Raw genomic sequence first — 23,432 nt, 5'->3', positions numbered from 1 at the left:
CATTTTCTACACTATTAATTAGGCTTTCAGTTTCCTTTAGGAACATACTTTTTGATAATAACAATTACTGAATAATATTTAATTATTTTAATAATTCTTTTGACATTTTATATTGAGCTTCTATTCATCAGATTGTGTTTAAATACTTTGTGACACTTTAAAGCTTTGACTTCCTGTATTATTAAAAGAATAAGAAAAAACTACATTGTCCTTTTAAAACAAATCGAATAAGGAATATTATATCTGGAATCTTCTGCGACCATCGTCTCAACTGCTCATGACAAAGCAAATTGCAGCTCTCTGCAGAGCTGTCCAGGAAAACGCTGGTGGGATCATCACACAACAAGCTGGGTGTCCTGCGTGAGGCAAACAGGACAGTTTCGCAACAGCAAAGTAACCGTGCATGGATCACGGCTCTGAGCTAAGTGAAAGAAGAGGAGGAGGAAAACGGTCAGCGCAGCACTTCACAAAAGTTGTCAGCAGGAGTCCTCTTTGAGGAGAATCTCACAACAAAAGTTGTTTTCAGTGTGGATTGGTTTTAATTTAAACATAAGGTCCAAACATTTAAATATAGCCTCAGGATAAACTGCAGCCGTTCAGGGGTGTGGCATATTAGGACCCTGAGCACAGGGAAACTCCCGACACTGGCTGTATCCCAATTCAGGGTCTGCAGCTTAAAGTACGCATTTCAAGGCCGATTACGTCACAGCGGCGCGCCGAAGGCTGTCCCAATTCAAAGGCTGCTCGAAATGCGGCCCTGAAATGCGTCCTTCTTTTCCCTGAATTTTAAGGCTGTGGCAGTGTAGACTTCGTGGCCCAACATATCCCAGAATGCATAGCGCGGCGGTGGGTGTGGATAATTTTGCCGAAAAAAAACGGCGGATGAGGGGCGGCCAAAGAGTAAACTTTAAGTACTGAATATAATGTCACCTATTTATGTGCAAATGTTTAATAACGAAGAACATTAAAACATTACTGTTGGCCACATGTCGGGAAAGTTATGTGACATTAGTGACGTTTGTACTACTAACTTGGTTTTAAAGCCTTTACTTTAAAATATACGCCGTTCAATAGCTGAGCTTAATCTTACAGAGAATGATCAAAGCTCATGTAGAAACAAACAAACAAATGAACAAAAGATTTTCTCCTTCATTTCTGTCAAACAAAGCTGTATGACACGTTTCCAGCTGTTAGTATCAAGACACGAGGACTAAACCCCAATTCAACCAGACCCAGAACTGATCCAGAATTAAAACAGGTCTACAACAGTTCAAAATCAGGACTACTTGGGATTTAACCAAGACAGAACCAGAATCAGAACTAGATGATAGTAGCACTAAAGATCATCATAGACCTGCACTACACTTATTTTTTTAATTCTACCAAAGTACACTATTTAGATTGAGAAAAGTTTATATAATTATTTAGCCTTGTTGTATAAACAAGCCTGCATAACTTAGTAAATATAGAATTTGAAAAATAACAAACCTAAAAAGAAACACTAGGTACGAGATACATGACGACCTATGATACGGTGATATTTTTGGTAAACGACCATTTGACTAACATGTCTGTCTCACCTGCTCTTGTTCCATCTTTGTTCTGTCCTCATTCTCCTCTCTGTTCCTCTCTCTTTGTGCTGACAATCATCAAATATACAGTTGAAACCAGATATTTACACACTCTTCAGATCAAAACACTTTTTTAATTGTTACATCAAATCAGACTAAATGTTTATTTTTTTTAGATTGATAAATATAAAAAACATATCTGTTAACTTTAAGAGTAAAGAGAGAAACTATCTGTATTTCTTAATTGCAAATGGCACCAAATTGTATTCAAACTTGAGCCACACTTATGGAGCTCCACAGTTCTTTTCCTGGTGTTTTGGTTGATATCTCTTGATTTTCCCATTTCAAAGAAACAGGCTCTGTGTTTTGCCTTATATGCATCCACAGCTGTGCCACCAGTTTACTCACATGGACTCTACTAACCTATCAGAAGCTTCTTCAGCTCAGAATGGAATCCTCTGGAGTTTTCTTATAAATTAACAATAAACTTAGTGTATATGTGCTCCTAAATTTGATTAAAGTGATAATAAATAGACAGCTCTGTCTCTCTTTATTCTGACATTTAACTAATTCAAAATATATTTCAATATTTATCTAAAACAAAAGTTTACTCTAAATTGATGTTGTACAGTAAAAATGTTTTATGTTTATGTTTTATGTAAATATCTGGTTACAAATGTGAATATCTTGCTGTGTACTGAAATCCCTCTTGGTTTGCATAGAAATATACTGAACAACATACAAAGCATAATATATAAAATAACATTTACCTGAGTTTTTTCTTTGAAAGAACCCTCTAATGTCCATTCTTATATTTCAGTACATAACTGAAACTGATTTAGTCGGGGAGGGTAAGAACTGAAAATATGAAATAAACACAGGTAAGCTAAGACTCTCTAAAAAAAATAGCATTTGTTCCTTTTCATTTCGCCATTTGTTGATTCACTTGAAGAGCAAGTAACATAATATTGGTCAAGTGATCAGTTTGATATCAATCTTTCGTGATGCACCGTCATATTTACATTATTTGTAAGGTACGAATGATTTGCTTTGGTACCTGGTCAAACTTAAGCTCTCCTTAGTATGGCTGGCTCCGTTTCTCCAACAGCGCACTCACAGGCAGCAGCTGCCCCGCCCTCTCCCTCAGTCGCTTAGTGCCTGAGCTCGGATCATACCAATATCAGGGGGGATTCACGCACAGTCGTAAATTCCCACAGTGTGCACTATGTGCTTCGAATATTGTGTGTACTTTTTGTTTTATACAGTTGTCAGCCAGGCATCTAACTATGAAAAAATTACACTCCAAAAGACCCCGGGCTTAAGCCCAGTAAGCCACCCCCACGCTCCGCCCCTGATATAAAGTCCTTGATTTGGACAATCACAAAGCATGTAAAACATGGACATCACTTCCAAATCTCAAAAATGAAGCCAAAGTTCTTCAAAGCATGCAGTCTTTGGCCAACAGAGGGCGACTCCTGTGCTTACAAAAAAAGAAAAAGAAAAAAAGACTGAATACAATTTTAGGGGTAAAACAGTCCTTCAGATCCTTTAATCTGTGAGCCTCTTTCCTAACTTCACGGTTTCAGTTGCTAGTTTTGCGTCTTACATAAAATGGCAATGTTTACTTTTAAATCTGCGGTCCCTGTTAGAGCCACCAGGCCCTCTGACCACCACCAGTAGGCAATGGGTGAAGTGTCTTACCCAAGGACACTACAACCAAGACTGTCCAAGCCGGGGCTCGAACCGGCAACCTTCCAATTACAAGGCGAACTCCCAACTCTTGAGCCACAATTGCCCCCTTTATATAGCTGAAATATATAAACAATGGAATTTCCTTTTTTAGAATAGCAAAAAAATCTAGATAAGTTCACCCAGTTTACAGTGCAGTGAAAAAGTATTTGCCCTCTTCATGATTTCTTTATTTATTTCATTTTTGTCACACTTGCATGTTTCAGATATAACCTGATTATATACAGCACGCTCAAGTTTTAGAACATGAACTGATGGCCGGACATTCTTCTTTTTTCGCCCAGGTCCTGAAGCAGCAAAGCAGGCCCAGACTAACTCTTGACCACCACCATGTTTGACTTGGTACGATTTTCTTTTTAAGAAATGCTGTGTTAGTTTTATGCCACATGTAACAGTAACTCAAACCTTCCAAAAAGGCAAACCTTTGTCTCGTCAGTGCAAAGAATGTTTTCCCAAAAATCTTGGGGATCACAAAGATGTTTTTGGGCAAATGTGGGTTCTTTCGAGACTTTTTGGAAGAGTTATTGAAGCGCTTCTTTGGTGACAGTGGCCCCTCCTGGGAAGGTTTACCACAGTTTGAAGTTTTCTCCATTTGTAGATAATAGCTCTGGAGTCCTAAAGCCTCAGAAATGTCTTTGAAACCTTTCCCAACTGATAGATGTGAATGACATCTTTTTCATGGCACCGTAAATGTTACACATCTGCAATATGACATTGCAAAGTGATGAATTTGATGAGCTAATGCAGATGTTTCCAGGAAGACTTTTTGCCAAAGTAGCTCCAGTGATGTATCGATTCAGGGCAGCAGCTTGGGACACAGACAGATTACTCTGCAGTCGATGCTTGTTCTAAGCCGCAGATTAACAATGGGTTCCTATTCCTCCTGTGTCGGTATGCAGATGTCAACCAGGACTTATACTAATGCACAGAGTGTGAGCCATCTGGGAGGGTGAGGAGGGGGATGTAAGATGGAATCACAAGGAAGTCAAGGAGTAAAGATCACAAGCACCCATTTTCAACAGTTTAACAGTTCTGTCTTTGTCTCTTATTGTCATAACCTAAAAAGCGGATGAATTCTCTCGTGGGCTGAGGCTATTCCCAGAAGGCGCTGTGGAACCACATTGGACTCCCAGGTGAGCCTGATTGTGTTATCCTCACTGGGATGTCATCCATCTGTGCACAAAAAAATCCTCCTGCCTCCTGACACCTTTAATAATGGTTTGTTTGACTGTTCACTTACAAAGTCTCTGTTCAATGGTTAAAACAGATTTTTGCAACAGGTAGGTGTCTCACAAGTGTGAACAGCAAAATCATTATAAGATCATATATCTGGGTTTCAAACAAATGTTCCAAATACTGAAAACCGGAAATGAGAACACTCTAATCCACTGTGCTATGATGTGATGCTCTCATTGGTCTGTTGCTCCAAGCCTTCCCAGTGCACACACACACATACACACAAGCACAACATCCTCTTACTCTCTGTGATGCATTGGTCCCTTTCACTGTTAATCCAGCTGGGTTGTGCCTCCGTGCATTGCTGTACTTTTGCCATCTGATAAATTCCCCACGGACGGTCGGAAAAATCACATTTTAGGCCAGGAATTTTGCACTTTTTGGATTTACGTCAAGTGGGAGCTTCACATCAGAGCCTCTTGCTCGGGGGTGGTACTCGGCTCCACGGGACTTCTGAGCCAAACAATGAAGTCCCATCCAGGTAGCTCGACGGTGCTGCTGCCCATCGCCCTCTGCCTCAGTAAGGAACTTGCCGTACTCTCCAGTTGTAGTGTGACCGTGTTGTACGTGTTTGTGTGCAATCCAGTCTTGTAGGAAAACTTTGTAAGTGTTGAGTGTGCTCTTCACTGCCCCAATTTTGTCCTGCGTCTGTATACGGATATACAATTTCTTTGCACTTTCAGGTTTGTCAGAAAAGGTCCAGAGAAGTTCAGATGGCTTATAAGGGATGTTCCCTTCAGCTTGTTCTGATATTAATGAGAAAGGTTTTACAAATGCGCTTACCTTAATGAAATGCTCCCCAGGCTGTTTGTGTGTTTGTGTGTGTGCATGCAGAAAGGTGTACAACATTGTGTATTTGAGTGTGAACACCAATGGAATGAAACTAAGTAGATTTAGCTGAGGACAAATTGGAGCCTTCTTTTCATACCACGTTATATTTCTGCTACAACACATATTAAATTTGATCTAACCTTTACTTTACTGTAATATCTTTCAGATTAAAATCTTTTTTCCAAGCACACATTGATTTAAAAAAAAGGAAACAATAAAATAGAATAAAATAGATACCCAGTGCAATGCAGGATATCAATTACACTCTTCGGTTACAGAATCTTTCTCCCAGGGAAACAAAACCATTTATCTTAGAGATAAAGATTAGATTCATTTTTTTTATTTGCCATTTGTACACATACACTAAGTCTGGGTACACAGGAAACCACGTGCAGAGTTTCGAGTCAGGGTTAAATAAATAGTCTTCAGAGCAGACTTTAAAAAGTCAGAAGTTTTTTACTTTGCTACATTTATTATATTAGTATTAATGTTATTCAGTATTTGAATTATGTAGATTTGAGCATATATAACATAGAGAACACACAAAATATGTTTTTTTTTTTTATCACAAATCAAACTACTCAGAAGTTCATAAAGGTACAGCTGAAATGATTAACTGATTAACCACTTTTTCATTTTGTGCTCAATTTTTCTGCTACTTTTATTTTTGTTCAGAGTATCTGTGGCTGGATTTCTTGCAAATTTTTAAAAAAGGGTAAATAAGTTGATGCAGAAGAAAATAATCAGTTTCAGAAGAAGCTCAGGCACCCTGTAAGATGCTTGTGGTAATATTTATTATTGTATAAGTTATATTAAATATATTTATTATATATTATTTTATATTTTATGTTATTATCTTTATATAAGGTTTTTATTAATAGTAAATAATGCAAATTCTGCTTCCACCTTGGCTGTCCTAACAATATAAAGGTTTTTGGGGTTGACTTTTTAACATAGCTACATAATGCCCTTGAATAATTGCCAGAAGGATGTTTCTGCACTAAATTAAGGCATTGCAGTGAACACGACCTTTATCCTTTTGCATATAAAAGTCACAACATCATCATTTTATCTCCATTTGTCATTTGTGTGAAATTCTGTCTTAATTGGAGCTACTGAGTTATCACAAAGCAACATATTTATTGAGGTCACAATGTCTTTGACCTTTGAGTGCAGAAACGTAATCAGTTCATCCTCGAGTTCAACTGAACATTTGTGGAAAACACGAAGAAAATCCCTGGAGACATTGTGCTCATGAGAACACTTTCCAACAACCGGGAACCATAATGCAATTAGCTGTGACTTGCAGTGGTGGTGAAGCGTGCAACCGCATTTTATGAATGAAGCTCATTTGTGGAAAAATCTACCAAGTAACATGGAAATTTCGCAACAGGAATTCATTACATTTCTGCAGAGACAGCTATTAAAAAACATCTGCAAAGAAAGAACACAGAGAAGCAAAAGCAAAACATCAGGGGTTTAATGATGCAGCTAATAACGTGCACTGGCATTAGGCAGAAACAAGGTCGTCTTAGACTGATTGAATCACAAAAGTTCCAAGTGGCGTGTGGAGAAAAGGCAAAAATGTCCTAGATGTCACCAATTTCTGAGCTAATTTTTCAGACAAGCGGTTTGTTTTTGCAATGCATATTTAACTTTTGTTTTATATCCTCTGGTCAAATGTATACAGACAGCCAGATCTCCTTTAGGATTGCTGTTTAAGCTCTGTTCTTTAATTCAAATATCAATGCTTCAATATTCAGTGATATATAAAATAAGATCAGTGTTCTTTACACCCCGTGTAAGCAGCTTGTCCAGAGCCAACAGTAGTTCTGAACCACAAAGGCAGAAATTAGACAAACTGCACTCAGTCACATCCAGTACATTAGAAAGAGAGCATCCAAATTTCTGTGTAAAGCCTGGAGCCAGAAAAATGAAGGCTGGTTTAGCATCAGATTGATGTTTATGGTTTTAGGGGTGACCCTGGAACAGCTCATCAGGTCTGCTGGCAAACGAATGTGTTCGAGGCCAACGACAAACTGAAAGCGATCTTGCAGTACAGATTTACTCCCAAATCAGTGCTCCAGTCAGACCTTGTGTCTCAGCTTTTCAGGAAGGTTTCAGTGAAAACTCAAACTACATAAGGACATGTTTTATATGACATGTTATATGTGGACTGACCGATGCAACCATACAGCTTATACATGGCTTTATAGTGCTACATGGAATTTGGCTCTGAGGGTGTATAATCCCTCCAGATGAATGGAATACAACATATTTCTGTATCTGTTTGATCCATCTAAGAACCTGATGGATCACAACTATGAACATACAAACATTGTATTCAAATCCTCAACAATCTAGTGGTTTTATTTTTCTCCCATCATAACCTTTTAGTTTAGTAACACTGTATTTACAGTCTCCTCATGTATGCATTCATTTCTTCTGCACTGAAAAAAGGAGTGTTTTATATGTCTTTAGTGCTCAATTGTGAGAAAGAGCATCGACCTTCTTTAGATAAAATGATCTTTTTGTAGTGTTCAAATATGCTTGTGTCTTGTCTTTCCCTCTCCACCAGGCTTGGTCCCCGTGTGTCTCAGCGCTGCAATCCCTGTTTCATGTGGTTCCATCTACAAGCGCTTTGCTCAGTGTTTACTCACACTCGGGGACAGTTTAGTGGACACACAAAAAGAGCAGAGCACACAGGACATCGATGCCATCTGCAGGTGTGTGTTTGTGTGTGTCAGTCTGTCATTTTTTTAATGTTATGTTAATGAGACTTGAAACTAGTGACTGAAACCACACAGCCTTTGGGAAAGTGTTCACTGAGGTCACAGATCAAGAGCTGAAGGGCTGTGTTTCTTTGTCCTTTCAAAATATTTTTTGGACTCACCTGTTTTTAATGCATACCAAACATATTATCGCTGGATGAATTTATGAATCAAATTTAGTTTTTCAGTTCCAGATAAACAGATCTGACCAATCAGGCCACTGCATCTGGCAACCAGTGAGCTTGTAGGTTAAAATGCGAGTGATCTGGAATTGGTAAGATAATACTGGTTTACCTCAGACACACTGCTAGTTGCTGCTCTGGGTCAACTGGATCTCTGCATCCTCAGAAGTTGTTACAAGTCTTCCAACAACAGCTCAAACTGCCTCATTGACATCCTTAAATATGTATGAAAGCATCCTTCTCATGAGAATCGGATGAATCTCAGTTTCTTATGATTTTTGTTTAGAAACATCAGGGCCAGCTCATCAGTGCTTGATATACTCAGTTGCTTAGTGGTGCATTTTTGAGGTAAAAAGCTTCACAAAAATATATTTACAGTGTGTACACGTCACACAAACCTGCTTCAGAAAGACGGTGCATGGGGATCTGCCAGGCCCGGGAGCCATCGCCAGTCCCCTTCAAGGCCTTCCCCAAACCGCAGCTCAGTTCATGTCCAAGCCTTCACTTTTATCTACTAAAAACACTGTCAAACCTAAAATGAGGACGTGGGCCCAGCGAGTGAAATAGTTTTTTTTTTTTTAACAATGCGCTGTGTGCAAAGGCCTTAAGAATAAAATATGAAGCTGGAAGTAAACATAATAGGTCTCCTTCGAATTACCAGAAAATGAGCTGTCTTAAGTCTGTGACCCAAAAGTGATGTCAGAGGGTCCTGCAGGACACCAGAGAAGTGATAAACCACAGGAAGTCTGCTACTTATCAACGCTGTAGTAATCTCATTACTTTAACATACTGGGTTATTATTGTGTTGGAGATGCTAACCTCTCTTCCTGTCCTGGTTCTTTCAAGGTCCTGGAATGCATTTCACGTTTGTGCCAACTCAGCTCTGGCCGGCTGTCCTGGAGAAGCAGCAGCTGTTTGGGAGTCTCTAAGACAAGAGTCCAGGAAGACAGAGTTTTCTGGAAACCTCTACAACATGTGCGCCAGCCGCACAACGCTCCCACCCAGCACCGTGCCTGCAGCTCAGAGCCCCCCCACGTCCGACCAGACAAACCAGGAAACACTGAAAGGGCAAACACACAAGCACAGCCCCACGCTCTTCACTGTACTGCTCCCTGCGTGCAGCATGCTGCTAGTTCTGCTCAGGAGTTAGTTAACCCATATTAACCCTTTGGTCAGAGTGATGCCAGCAGGCACACAATCCATACAAGTCACTTTCATCATAATCCTTAAATAAGGATTGCTATAACTGGATCAGTTTGAAATGTTTGGTTCAGGACACTAATACAGCATTGACGCATTGAAAAAAATTGAAGACCTGTCTTCTGTCAGACAGAAGCCTCTTACATGAAGTCCACCAAGTTTTCAATCACTGCAAGAGTTTAAATGATTTTGATTAAATTCGCATAATCTAATATTTATTATTCTGCTATAGAAGAACGAACAGTTAATGTAAGGAAGAATAAACCCTTTCCCCACATCTCTTTAATGTGTCAACTTAGCTGAAAGAAAAGCTCTGGTTATGAAAAATATATATCTTTTAGCCCTGCTGCAGTTCATCACCAGTGTCCCATGATTTGAGGACAAAGGAGATTTTGAGGCATGCTGTAACGCCAGGTGTTCAGATCTGCGTGCAACCTAATCAGGTGTGATCCGGAGGAGAGTATTATCAGCGAGGGGGGCGAACTGTGTTTTTGTGCAGTAGGTTTAAGTCATCACCCTGTTTGACTGGTTTAACGACATGAAATCAGATTTATGTGACGACAGACTCTCTGATGTGCTGCTACATGTTATTATTTCATATGACTTTAACCCAGTTTAAAGATGTCTCCTGTGGGAACAGTGTGCACATGTCTCAATAAAATGCACAAAAAGCATGCAATAAACATTTCCTTGGACAGTAATGAAGCATAAAGGACAACAAGCACATTAGTCAGCAGTCTGAGTCTCTTTAGTGTGTAATTGTCATTTGTAAAAATGTTTTTAATTTCTTTCACTGGTTTACACATCACTGGTGTATTTGCTGCATCATTTTCTAGTTTTGCATTATTTAGTGGGACATGCAACTTTACGTCACTGTGATTTTTCACCATGGAAGGTATGTTAACATACATGACACAATCTTGCTGAGTAATTGAAACTATTACTTATCCTAAAATCAAATGCTCTGAGTCAGGTTTTATGTGTGTGTGTGTGTGTGTGTGTGTGTGTGTGTGTGTGTGTGTGTGTGTATGTGTGTGTGTAATCTTAATACCCTTAAGCTGTTTCATAACAGCAGAGTCATGATTAATCTCATCTATCTTTATTCATCCACTGTGTAGCAGGTTGCACCTCAAAACACTTAAAATCAGTCTCAGTGGCCTCAGAGCAGATAAACACCGTAGGTAGGAAGACTTGAACATCATCTGAGGAGTGATGACTGATGCTGTGGCAGTCAAGGGAACCTCAGGTAGACCTTAAATAGCTTTAATATTTATCAACCACCAGATTATCCAAATCTCACAGGTTAGCCTGACCAGCGCTCTTTCATAGTTTTAAGTGTGTATGTCTCATTCCGTTTGCACTACAGATTAGAGATGGACCGATCTGATATTACGCATCGGTATTGGTCGGATACTGACCTAAATAACTGGTTCGGATATCAGAGAGAAATAAAAGATGTAATCCGATCCATTAAATATCAAAAAAGTACCTCACAAAACTTGCAACATGGCTTAACTCGGCCCATAACCTTAGCACTCGGAGCAGTATGCATCACGTGATAGAGCGCTGTGTGTATTTGTAGCCTCACTACCAAACCGGCATTTCATCTCCGAGGAAGTTTTCCCAGAGAGAAGTAAAGCAAGTGTGTAAGTTCATCTCTGAATGTTTGTAAAGCATCCCCGCGTTAAGCTTAACAACCGATATATGGAGCGACTGCCTCTCTCTCTCCCTCCCTCTCCTGCTGCTACTTCAATTGTGAAACTGATTAATGATCAGCTGATCAGCTTTTCTGTCCGTCTCTCTTCTTTGTTTATTGCCCACTTCGCGCCAGAAAGAGGAAACCAGCGGCTGAACAACAGCAGCACGTTTAAGCTTGATAATCTGTTGTTAGGATTTATTTAATATTAATTTCTACACCAGGATCTTTTTCTACGTAGCTGACGGCTGGTAACTGTGCAGGGGCGGATCTAGCAAAGTTTAGCCAGGGGGGCCGATAGGGCATGAACAGGGAAAAGGGGGGCACAAAGACATACTTTTCTTTCTTATTCTCATTTAAAATGTCCAGCTTTTAATAATTAATTGTCTGAATTTTACACACAACGTTTTAATCTGATGTAAAATGTATAGAAGTCCATTACTGTATATAGTAACTATTAAGTCTAATATACCCAAGTAAGCTATAGTACTTTTCCTTTGGGAAGATACCATCTGTGCAGTTTAAACTTCTGTTGAACAAAGATGTTGAATCGATTTAATTATTCTTGAAAAATAATTGATTTCTGTGCATTTTTTTCACACTGCATCAAATTAAAGTTGATTATGTCGATTAAGCATCATAAGGTGGGGGGTGGTTCCCTATTTTTTTTTTGCTGGGAGTTTGAAACCCTATTAGTTAGGTTGCTTACTCTTTAAAATACCAGAATAGGGAGGATGGAGTAGGTTTAAGTTTATTAGATTGATCAGTATTGCTAAACTATGAAATTTTTTGGGTGCAGTGTATTTTTTGCATACAGGTATAACAGAATAGCTTTAGTGTTTTATTTTTTTTAAACTTGAGTTTGAACTTATACAAAATGCAGCAAGATATTAAAAAAACAGTTTTATTTATTAAAAAACACACTATATCGGATTCATATCGGTATCGGCCGATATCCAAATTTATGATATCGGTATCAGTATCGGACATAAAAAAGTGGTATCGTGCCATCTCTATTACAGATTTATCTGATTCCAGTTTTGGCCTGAAATCCATCAGACTGCCATCAAAAAGCATTTTGCTCTGTCTAAACAGATACAGATACAGATTAAAATCCTCACTAGTACACGAAGACTGAATTTTAATACGACCCTCAGTGAGTCTGCACATAACATGGCAGGTCGCCACAAACAGAAAGGGGAAAAGCTGCCGTGCCTAAATGAACACATTTTAAAAGCAGTCTTTTAGTTTAGGCAGGAATCTAAACTTGGAGTGTTTGTCAAAGAGTGCAAAACAGACAAGACCGTGTGTTCCTATGAAGATAATTAAGAATTACACTGAAAATGGGTGGAATCCACCTAGAGGGTTAGGGTTAGAGCTACACTGTTTATAGATTAAAAAGCCTATTTTTGAGCTCTTCTATACCCACTTCCAATTCGCTTATCTAATTCAGGGTCATGGGGCGCAACTGCCACTGGGCAGCACAGCCAATCAGGGTCAACATCCAAAGACAGATAACTTTTCATGATAACATTCATACCTGGGGCCAGTTTAGAAAAAAATTACTTAATGCAGATATCGTGGAGTGTGGGAGGAAGCTAGAGAGAACCCAACATGCTAACTCCGCTCAAGAAGTGCAAAGTGTGTACTTGTGGGAGTCAAACCCCGGACCTTCGTGTTGTGTGGTGACAGCACTGACTATTACACCATTGTGGCACCTATGTGATAAAAAAATGGCAGCAGTACTCAGTAATTGTTAGAATTTGGGGCTACAACTCTGGTGAAATTAAATATAAATCAACTAATTAATGAAGACACGCAAAAATGTATTTGCCCAATTCATAACAAACTCAATTTAAGTTCAATTTAAATATTTTTAAAGAAACAAATAGATCTTTGTGTAGCCTGCAAAAATACATTTTGAATTCTTTATATAAAAACATCTATTTATATCTTAGTTTGATGACCCGTCCCTTACATAGTTTGTCTGTCCCCAGAACACCTTCGCAGACCTGCTCACTCAAATCTCTGTATCATGATCGTCACCGGAGTCGATCTCCATCACCGTGAGACTCAAAGGAGGAGCCGCAATGCCTGGCCATTAACATGTTTTCATGTTGTTGTTTTTTTTAAACTTATTTTTGTTCTCAACTGAGTCCTCATCCGCTTTTGAGCGATGCTCTACAGCAGATGGTGTGTAGCATAAAACATGGCAGGGATTATGAATTCCTAGTGTATTAGATTGGGCTGTCCAATCCATGTGGCCGGGGGTTTATTCTACCAGGATGTAAACACTTTAAAGCTGTCAGCTGAACTGAGCACCAACTCTATGATCTGTGTACATAATGCGTGAAATTAATAAGAAATAAGAATAAAATGAACAATTGTATTTATTTCTCTGTCAATTTCCCCCCTGAGGTGGGTGTTATTGTCCTTAACGAGTGTGAGATGCGCTGGGACTGTTTATATAGAAAGAAACAAGAGAGTAAAATGGAATTAGTTGAATATTTCTTCCCGGAAACACTCAGCAGGTCAGTCTGCTGATGTCACTGCAAGTTTGTCAGCTTTGATGAAACATCATATATTTGATTTGATTTCATTTATCAAACTTGCCTCACTGCTCAGTTAGGCTTCTTCATCAGCAAGCATCAGAGACAGACATAAAGGGATGGCGGAGCGGGCAGAAGTAAACATGCTCACCTTACTGTCAAATTTTTCACCTCAGAGTGAAATTTTTAATAGTCGAAAAGTCTAATTAGACCATGTTAGTCGTGTGTGTGCGGGTGTGTGGGTCTATATATTGGCACAGTTTACAGCTCACCAGGTTGAGACTACTTCTGGAGATACAGAGGGAGTCGAACACGTGAACTGCAGGTTTCTGGGTGCACAAGAATAGTTTCTGGTGTTTCTGTGAGTCTGTGTGTTGGTTCTGGATCATGGAGGAGCTGGCCCGGGAGAGCATCAGCCTGCTGGCCCGATCGGCATCTCACGCGGACCCCCCGCGGCTCGGCTCGTTCGGTGCGGTGTTCATCATGCTGAAGTCTGCCCTGGGAGCCGGACTGCTCAACTTCCCCTGGGCCTTTCAGAAGGCAGGGGGAGTCACCACTGCAGTCAGTGTGGAGCTGGTGAGTACAGGATCTAACATGCTGCTGGAGTTAGTGTTGTTTACAAAGAATCATCTAAAATATTGAAACATAATAATTTAGGTCAAAATTCAACAGTTTTATATGTCCCCCTCCCCCAGAGGTTACTTTGTCTGTTGGTCTACAACCTGCATGGGCTCAGTATGGATTCACCATCCCTCTCTCTGGCTCCTTGGTGTGAAAGAGACGCATAGATTTAACACGTGAGCTCTAATGAAGCTTCCACTTTAGGTGAAGATCTAAACTTTCAGTGCACTGCATCTGACTGCTGGAAAAGCAGTGTGTGTGTGTATCTCATGGACTTATTACTGCATGCTTTCCAAGAATGGGCCAAAGAGGTCAGCGGGCACAGAGCTTGACATCTTTGTCTCATGTAACTGTTGTTATATATTTTATATTTTTAACACCAGTTGTTGTAACGGTCACTTTGGTTACAGCAGCTGCAACTTATAACTTGCACGCAGATATTGTTTAATCATTTAATTTCCTGCAGTGTTAAAAATGCTGAGATGCACTTTTCAGAGTCCTGGGATTTGTTCTTTCCCTGAGTGTTAAGCTGCTGTGCATGTGTGTGTCTAGTTTGTAATAGTTACTTTCTGTTTTATTCTGTGAGCCACCTGTCTACTCTTACTTCTTCCTCATCTCATTTCCCCTGTGCTCAGTTTCCCCCAGGAGAGAAAGAGAGAGTGTTCACTTTGACATCGATCTTATTAACCTGAGTGTTTTGGATTACTGGTTGGAAAGACCGAATATTTTAAACATGTAGGCTTTGGCATATTTTTCTTTCTTTGCATGTTTCTTCTTTCAGGTGTCTTTTTTTAAACACCTATACCCACAGCCTTGTTGTCTCATAGTTTGTGATATCATCACTGTGGTCTGTGAGTGAAGATTAGCGTTAAGCTGATCCCTTTGATGCCCCTTCAGGTGTCTCTGGTTTTCCTCATCAGCGGCCTGGTCGTCCTCGGCTATGCGTCATCTGTCAGCAGACAGAAGACGTATCAGGACGTGGTGAGAGAAGTGTGTGGACGAGCCGTGGGGAAACTCTGTGAAGTCTGTTTCTGCTTCAACCTCTTCATGATAAGTGTTGCCTTCCTCGTGGTGGTCCAGGATCAGCTGGAGAAATGTGAGCGAGACCTTTGCCTTCCTCTTTGCTTTCTTTAGCTTTAAGAGAAACAGCTTCACCTGTGGCATCCGTGCCTTGGTAATCAGTAACCAAATTCTTGCTTTCTTCTATGGCTTTCTCTGTTTTGCTCTGACATTACTTGGTATCAGCTGGAAATAACAAAATATCAAGAAAGAGGACACTGACAACAGTTTGGAAGTGTGTAACAGGTATTCTCAGATGCAATATGATGGAAAGGAAAACATTACACCCCAAACTTTCCTTTTAACTCATTTCCAATGAAAAGTTAACTAGGAAAATGAGAATAAAATAAAAACTTTATTGTTATCTTATCACCGCTCCTAAAGCCAGTGATGGCAATCAGGGATCAGACCACCATAGCCTCTCACTAGACTCCAAACCAGTCCAAGGCACTAAACACTGGGCACCATCACAGGGCTTTTCTGAATCTCTCTTTGTCTGACACCTTACCCAGTGGTCCAGTGGTCTTAGGGGGCCCTGCAGAGACAATGTACAGCTCCTGGCATTACAGAGAAAAGCTGCTACTTCTCTATGTCTAAAAGAGCCAGTGGAGGTGGCTTGATCATCTGACCAGGATCTGACCAGCACCCCCTGTCTGCTTAGACTTCCACTCCTGTGACCTGGACCAGAAAAAGACGGCTGAATGGGTGTCAGTGGTCCATTAACAAACACAGTGAAGTCCTGTTTCAGCTCCAGACTTGCAGCCTTCCAATATCTGCCTGCACATGAACTCACAACCAGAACTAGCCATGAAAACCTTGCACCTGTGTGTTCATGTACAGCAGGGAAAGATGACAAGAAACAAAGTCACTTATAAAATATCTGCTAACATTAACTATACACATATTAATAAACCATTAGATTTGCAGACCATGAGCACAAACAAATACTGCCACTCCACTGACTTAGCCTCTAGCTGTAAGGCCAACATTTTTAGGGGTTTTAACAGGATAGCAGGTTAAGGTTACCCATTACAGCAGAATGTGTGATGCACTGAATGCTCTGCTGATGCACTAAAAACTCCCAAATTATCAACTTTTAATACTTTTAATGTTACCTTTTCTATTTCCTTAGCAGGTTAAATAAATGGATAAAAGAAAGCCTGTAAGAATTCTGTTTTCACACTGCTTTCTAGAGTATTTGACATTATTTTGTCGTCACCTGAGTTTGATCAGTTTAGCTGCCGTTCCCTGTAACCTGTAACCATGCAACCTAATACAGACTGCAGATCACCTGCTCCTTAATTTCTATTCTAGCTTGCATTAGGCTAAACATGTGACTGGGAGCAGGAATATCTCACATTTTAATTTTTTTCCTGTTGTGTTTTGTCTATCTGAAAACCTTCAAATCTCCTTTAGTGTTTTTGCTTTGTTACCGTTTTAAATACATCATTTGATTGGATTTCCAAACACACTCCATCCCCCAAACGCCTCCTGATTTTAATCAGAGATTCTGCATGATACAGATTAGTGACAAATGGCTGAAACTAATTCACAGGACGCCTCATCTTTCTGTGTGTTGATCCACTGACTTTAAAAACTGATATCTTGCCATAAAAAAAAATCACAAAGGAAAAAGCAAAATTTGTGTGACTGTTTTGTAAATCTAGTCAACTAGACCCATTAAATCTTATAGGATTTGACAGTTCTTGCTCCCTGTTGTCCTGCTTACTGATGCTTTTCATGTTGCAGTAGATAAATATTGTGAACTTCTCTCGCTTTTTTGTCTCCAGTGTGTATTTCTCTCTATGAGACAGTTACGGGATCGAGCGAGGCAGGAATGCCCTACCACTGGTACACAGACCAACGATTTGCCCTCTTCGTCATGTGCCTTGTAATCATCCTACCACTGTCCATCCCAAAAGAAATCGGCATCCAGAAATACACAAGGTAAGCAGCACTAACCTGTGTTCAGCCTGACTCACAGTGTAAATGTTTACGCGAGTTCATCGTCTCTCTTTGTGTCAGTGTGCTGGGGACGCTGGCTGCTACATATCTGTGTGTGGCAGTGATTGTAAAATATTACCTGATGGACAGTCACGCAGTCATAACTCCAGACCACAGCCAAAGGTCAGTAAATCCGAATGCATGCATATCCTTATGATAAGTTCCTGTCGTGTGCGACCTTACTGAACATGTATCTGTGTCTTTCAGTGTGAGTTCATGGGCATCGATGTTTAGTGTTGTACCGACCATTTGCTTTGGCTTTCAGGTAGGATTGTTTTTGGACATCTTTAACTGTTCACTTCCTAATGTTCCCTTTATATAATACAGTCTAATAGCCAATTTATTAGGTATACCTTTGCAGATTGCACCCCTGCCTTAAGTCTTTATATATATATTTTAAAGAATGAGGAGATAAACAGGAGGGTGTCACACTTACTGAAATCAAGATTATTTACCAGAAACTATAAAAACAAATTTTCCCGATTGGTTTTATTATTTATAATTATATATATGTATATGCTTCCCTGTCATCTCCAGTAAGGATGTTTACATTTGTGTCATGCTAAAATGAACTCACTGTTCAGCATCATCAAAAGACAGCCTGGATTTTATTCAAATATTCTGACAGTGTGCTTGTGTGTGTTTGCAGTGCCATGAAGCCTGTATAGCGATCTACAGTAGCATGGAGAACCAGAAGATCTCCCACTGGGCGGTCATTTCTGTGCTCTCCATGCTTTTCTGCTTGCTCATTTACACTCTAACTGGTGAGTCCCCTCCCAAAACAAGCGTATTATCTGCTTATTTGGCAGCTCTCTATCAAACCCGCTCTCTTCCTCTCCAGGTGTGTACGGCTTCTTGACATTTGGAGAAGACGTAGCCTCAGATATTTTGATGTCATATCCAGGAAATGATGTGGTCATGATCGTTTCCAGGCTACTTTTCGGAATATCAATTATCACCATCTACCCAATTATTCTTCTTCTCGGGAGGTAAGTCTCACCAGGGTGGAGATGTTTTTAATTTTCTGACTCTGAGCATGCTTACTGCCATGTTGTGTTTCTGTGTGTGGAACAGGTCAGTCATTCTGAACCTGATGTTACGAGTTCGCAGACATTACCGGGGAATCGTCACTCATTCGTTTGAGAATCGCTGTAGAGTTGTTCTCACGGTGGCCTGGATCACCTTCACGCTTGTCATTGCCATGTTTGTACCTGACATGAGCGACGTCATCAGCATCATTGGTGGAATCAGCGCCTTCTTCATCTTTATATTTCCTGGTAGCAGCAACATTCACTTTAATGTGACTTTTATTGTTTTGTAATGACATATTTAGCCCTTTATTATCATATACAATCAATACAAAAATAAGAGAAAGGTGTACAAGGACGTCGTTGTAACCCAGGCCCTTGTGTGGTGTGTTTTTGTGTGTTGCAGGTCTTTGCTTAGTGTTCACCATGCAAACTGAGAACATCTCTTCAAGAGTCAGGTGAGCAGACAGAAACAATCCATGTATTATTCTAATTCATTCAGCTAGTATCTCTATTCAAATCAGTGTATCCAAATAAATGGAACATGCTGAACATGCAACAGTTTGTACAGGTAGACAAATGTTTAAAGAATAAATGTATGTTAGACAGTATTTTATGTGGAAATTTTTACTTCCTGGAGATTTTTCAGGAAATATTGTGAATTTATTTTGCATGACTCTTAGATTCAGTAACAGACAGCAGAAATGGCTGTGAGGTAATGTCTCCCTCTCTGGGCTTTTATTTGCACAGTAAATTTGATCCAGTGTCTCAGAAGTGAAGGATTTCTGGCTAAAGGACAGACTGATAAATGCTTCTGAATTTTCTGTTTTTCTTTTATTGCTGTTGCACTGATCTGTCACTTGATGCTCCCGATCACCTGATTGCATTTTTATCATTTCAGGGCGATTTTAACAGCTTGGGGAGTCATAACGATTGTAGTTGGAGCATTCATCTTTGGACAGAGCACGACCCTCGCTGTCATGGAGGTTTTCCGCAAATTTTGAACTTTCAGAACTAGATAAACTCTCTCTTTTTCTCTCAGGGAGATGAATGTTGCATTTTTAAAGAAGGTTTTTAGGGGTATGTGTGACTCTTATTTGACTGTCTGTGGCCTTAATTTAGGTTGACAGTGTCTGAATGGTTTCTTATGTGATGTGATGAATATTGACTATAATATTTGACTGCCTGGTGAAGCATCAGTGAAACATCTCATCTGTCTGAGCCCTTGTTTATATTTAAGCACTGCCAGGGGGCAGCATTGCACCATTTAGGAAGTGCCTCTCTCTGTATATTTTTTCATTCACATGCTGTATATGTGGAACTGCATAGTGACAACACAGATAAGATGAAGCTGTTTTCTTATCATGCTTATTTTGGCCACAGCGATAATGGCTTGTCTGAGCCCGCTGAGCCTTTTCAGCATAAACAGATGGACTCATTGTCCCAGAAATGTACTTTTGCATTTACAGGATGATAAACTGACTGAAGACTTGTTTTTTTCCTTTCTCTTAAGTGTTTGTTCCTTATCTTGTCGCACCATTTCTAAACTCCACACTGCCTTAATCCCAGCGGCGATATAAATCTGCTGCTTTCACTGAGCACAGGGTGATGGCTGAGGTGTGCTGAATATAGCTGTTTATTGTTTATGGACTTCAAACTTAAAAGAGTAATAGGATGCTGCCTGGAAGCGTTCACGTGCTCACACACGTGTGTCAGTGCACGAGTGAGTAATAGTTTACACTACATCTGGAAAATTGGGTGTTTTATCTGGAGTCTGGAGGCGTCTGATTTAAAAGCAAAATGAGCCATGCTGACTTTGCAGTAATCCAGAACTTATCTGTCTGAACATACAACATTTAAATAACTTTCATTTAAATTTTTAAAAAAAGGAACACAGCAGTTCCTCATGAATATTATGCAATAGATGTTTGCTATTGATGTCCTTAAGGAAAACCCTCATAATGTGATGCTTTTCTTGTGTTTTGCCCAACCTGCTGGAAAAATGACCATTTTCAAGGAAAAAAGGGTGAAAATCAAGTAAACTGCTTAAATCTTGCAGTCATTCTCTGTCATTACATTTATGCAGGCAACTTAATAGGTAAAGCCAGTAAGACAAGCTTGCTGGTAGTTTCTGTAGTTATTAAGTCTAAAGGTGGAAGTTTAAAATTGGCCAAAATGAAAATCTTTGAGCTCCATGGATAAGAGGAGTGTACAATAAGTCTCCTTATCATAAGGCTATAAATTGTTACAAAAATCTTCACCTGCAGCTTTGCCAAATTTGAAGCAACAAACATGTGAAATGGATGAAACAGATGTTTCAGTCACAGCAGCACTTCACTCACCCACTCAGTCAACCCTCACTATTGCCCAGCACCCACATAAAGATGTTGAAGCCCGATTTCTGACTCAGTGTTGGAGCAGGATCAGCACTGCTGTGACTTAAAGGTTAACATCACAATCCTCAAAGCAGTCACGCTCACCTGTTTTCATCAGTTTAGTGAATTAGCATGCTAACATTGCTAATACTCATTAAACACAGCTAATGGTTAAGAACAATTGGAATATTATTGGCTCGTCTGTTTGGGCATAAAGGATAGTCTAAGGAGCTTGGAAAGAAAAGCGTCTGGACTTCTTTAAGTTGCTTGAAGACGTTTCACCTCTCAGCTTCTCGGATGAGAGGTGAAACGTCTTCAATCAACTTAAAGAAGTCCAGATGCTTTTCTTTCCAAGCTCCTTAGACGATTTAACACATACATTTTCATGCTATTGAAATAAAAAACAAACAAACAAATGCACAAATCAACCAGAAAACTCACGTTATTAGGTACACCTTCTATTGTTGTGTTGTTGCTGTTCCTGAATCAACAAAACTAATGTTGATTCAGGAACATTAGTTTTGGTTCAACATTGCAAGTGACTATTCACATTGTAGTGATGTCATAGTTTTGCTATGTGGAAACACTGCATACAAAACTGAAACCCTAACTGCCCCTGTTTTTTAGATTTTCTTCCTGAGTGTAGATCGGCAGGTTTTTTCCCAAGTCACAAAGTTGTGACATCATAACAATGTGACTGGTCAGATGTGATGTAGATCCTGGGAATAAGCAAGGATGGATTCCACCCTTTCACGTTTATACCAAATTTTAACCCTACCATCTGAATGAAAGAAAGACTCAGAACAGGAAACATTTTTGAATCTTCTAATCTAAGGATTTTGGTGATCCTGTGTGAACTGTAGCCTCAGCTTCCTGTTGTTAGCTGACAGGAGTGGTACCCAGTGTGGTCTTCTGCTGCTGTAGCCCATTTGCTTCAAGTTGTGACATACTATGTGTTCAGAGATGCTCATCTGCATATCTTGGTTATGGTCATTAGAGTTCTTGTTGTTGTTTTCTCTTTTTCAGAACAACCTCTGTAGACCATAGAGATGGTTGTATGAGAAAATGCCAGTGGATCAGCAGTTTACACACAGGTCACATTCAAAGTCACATTCAAATCTCCTTTGACCTTCACCACTCCTGCTGTGACAAAACAAATTTCCCACGTGTGGGACTAATAAAGGTTATCTTATCTTATCTTATCTTATCTTATCTTATCTTATCTTACCTCATTCCGATGCTCAGCGGGTCATCAGCGCAATGCTGCGGTGCCTAAATGCACTGAGTTGCTGGCATGTGATTGGTTCACTTACATTAATGACCAGTTGAAATGAACTTGAACGTCCCCTACCCATCAACACCAATCACAGTCCAGTATCAGCCTTCTGCTGGTTGGTGCTAATAGACACAACATTTTTCTAGACAAGTGAAAATGACCAAGATTTCAAGATTTCACCAAAAGTCATTAAAATTATCTGTGCACCATGACAGTCAAACCTATCTGATGAATGTACTGACATTTCTGTGTCTAGTGTGATGCTGCCAGCTTCATTAAAAATCATTACTTATTCTTTACATGAGACTATCTTTTTTATTTCCCCCCTTACTTTTAAAGATAATTTCCAACCCTCATTACTATGTTGTCCCCTGAAGCTTCTTTCTAACTGAAAGATTGCTTGTATCTCCACTGTTGATTAATTAAACGACAATTTGTGGGCGACATCTCTTTAAACGCTTAATTCTTCCTGATAAGAGTGTCAGCAGAAGGCCTGAATGAGAACGGATGGATGCATATTATTTCTGTGTCTGCATTTGTGTGTGTGTGTGTGTGTGTGTGTGTGTGTGTGTGTGTGTGTGTGTGTGTGTGTGTGTGTGGTCCTTCACTGTCACACTGATTGAAATCTGCATTTCTTTTGTGTTCAGAATTTTTTTTTTTTAAAAAAGAAGATTTTGTCTCTGCTCACTTTGCAGATGTCAGTTTTCTGTCTGTGTTGCTTTTACTGTTTTGACTGTCTGCAGCTGACAGCGTGCTGCATGCATAACATAGCTGAACGCAGTACTTGTATGACCTTTTTATGCATGGTGTTTATTGCTAGCAGGCTGAGATCATCACAATGGAGATAACGTGTTTTCATCATTTTGCTGCTCGGTCTTTACTGAAGTGAGGACAGCAGATATTTAACCTCCAGGCCGAACTCTGTGGTATAATCGCTGCAGTAGCAATGAGCTCAGGTGAAGGAGAGGCCAGTGTCACCTTGTGTGTGCATCAGTTCACAATAGCACTGCATCCTATTTGTGTGCAAAAAGCACAATCATTTTATTCCTGTCCAATAAAGCATTTACATATAAATACTTTAGAGAGTATCTACTTTAATTCATAGGTTATCATGTTAGAGACTGTATACATTATACACTACACTGATCAGTTCCTGCATTAAAACCACCTGATTAGCATTGTGTGGTTCTGTCTACAACAAAAACAGCTCAGATCTCTGCTGATGTCCTGTGGTTTCTGGGAGCTTCTTGCAGCTCATCATTGTAAGATTCCTGTGCAGGCAGA

The 23,432-nt window shown here is 39.8% G+C and overlaps 3 protein-coding genes across 3 annotated transcripts in view; 2 read left to right on the top strand and 1 right to left on the bottom strand.

Annotated features, from left to right (window-relative positions):
- gfod2 (glucose-fructose oxidoreductase domain containing 2) overlaps positions 1-23,432 on the bottom strand; it is a 317,249-nt gene that overhangs the window by 18,121 nt on the left and 275,696 nt on the right. The gene's annotated exons all lie outside the window — the stretch shown is intronic.
- Positions 4,495-10,269, top strand: nrn1lb (neuritin 1-like b). The gene is made up of 3 exons (XM_082535885.1): positions 4,495-5,076; positions 7,966-8,113; positions 9,187-10,269. The coding sequence occupies exons 1-3, from the start codon at positions 5,022-5,024 to the stop codon at positions 9,488-9,490; spliced, it is 507 nt and encodes a 168-aa protein (XP_082392011.1). The 5' UTR covers positions 4,495-5,021; the 3' UTR covers positions 9,491-10,269.
- On the top strand, positions 14,048-21,081 carry slc38a8b (solute carrier family 38 member 8b). Its single transcript, XM_082535987.1, has 10 exons — positions 14,048-14,361; positions 15,304-15,502; positions 17,256-17,412; positions 17,491-17,592; positions 17,677-17,734; positions 18,119-18,233; positions 18,311-18,458; positions 18,544-18,746; positions 18,904-18,955; positions 19,399-21,081. The coding sequence occupies exons 1-10, from the start codon at positions 14,173-14,175 to the stop codon at positions 19,499-19,501; spliced, it is 1,326 nt and encodes a 441-aa protein (XP_082392113.1). The 5' UTR covers positions 14,048-14,172; the 3' UTR covers positions 19,502-21,081.

Source organism: Aulonocara stuartgranti (genome assembly GCF_965226115.1).
Source record: "Aulonocara stuartgranti genome assembly, chromosome: 1".
NCBI lineage: Eukaryota > Metazoa > Chordata > Actinopteri > Cichliformes > Cichlidae > Aulonocara > Aulonocara stuartgranti.
Note: the sequence above shows the minus strand (reverse complement) of the source record. Positions and strands in the feature narration are given on the sequence as shown.

Coding starts and splice junctions, on each gene's coding strand:
- nrn1lb (XM_082535885.1), top strand. CDS start 5,022: ATGAAGTCCCATCCAGGTAGCTCGACGGTGCTGCTGCCCATCGCCCTC. Junction 5,077..7,965: donor GCCCATCGCCCTCTGCCTCA/GTAAGGAACTTG, acceptor CCTCTCCACCAG/GCTTGGTCCCCGTGTGTCTC. Junction 8,114..9,186: donor GACATCGATGCCATCTGCAG/GTGTGTGTTTGT, acceptor GGTTCTTTCAAG/GTCCTGGAATGCATTTCACG.
- slc38a8b (XM_082535987.1), top strand. CDS start 14,173: ATGGAGGAGCTGGCCCGGGAGAGCATCAGCCTGCTGGCCCGATCGGCA. Junction 14,362..15,303: donor CTGCAGTCAGTGTGGAGCTG/GTGAGTACAGGA, acceptor ATGCCCCTTCAG/GTGTCTCTGGTTTTCCTCAT. Junction 17,413..17,490: donor GGCATCCAGAAATACACAAG/GTAAGCAGCACT, acceptor TCTTTGTGTCAG/TGTGCTGGGGACGCTGGCTG.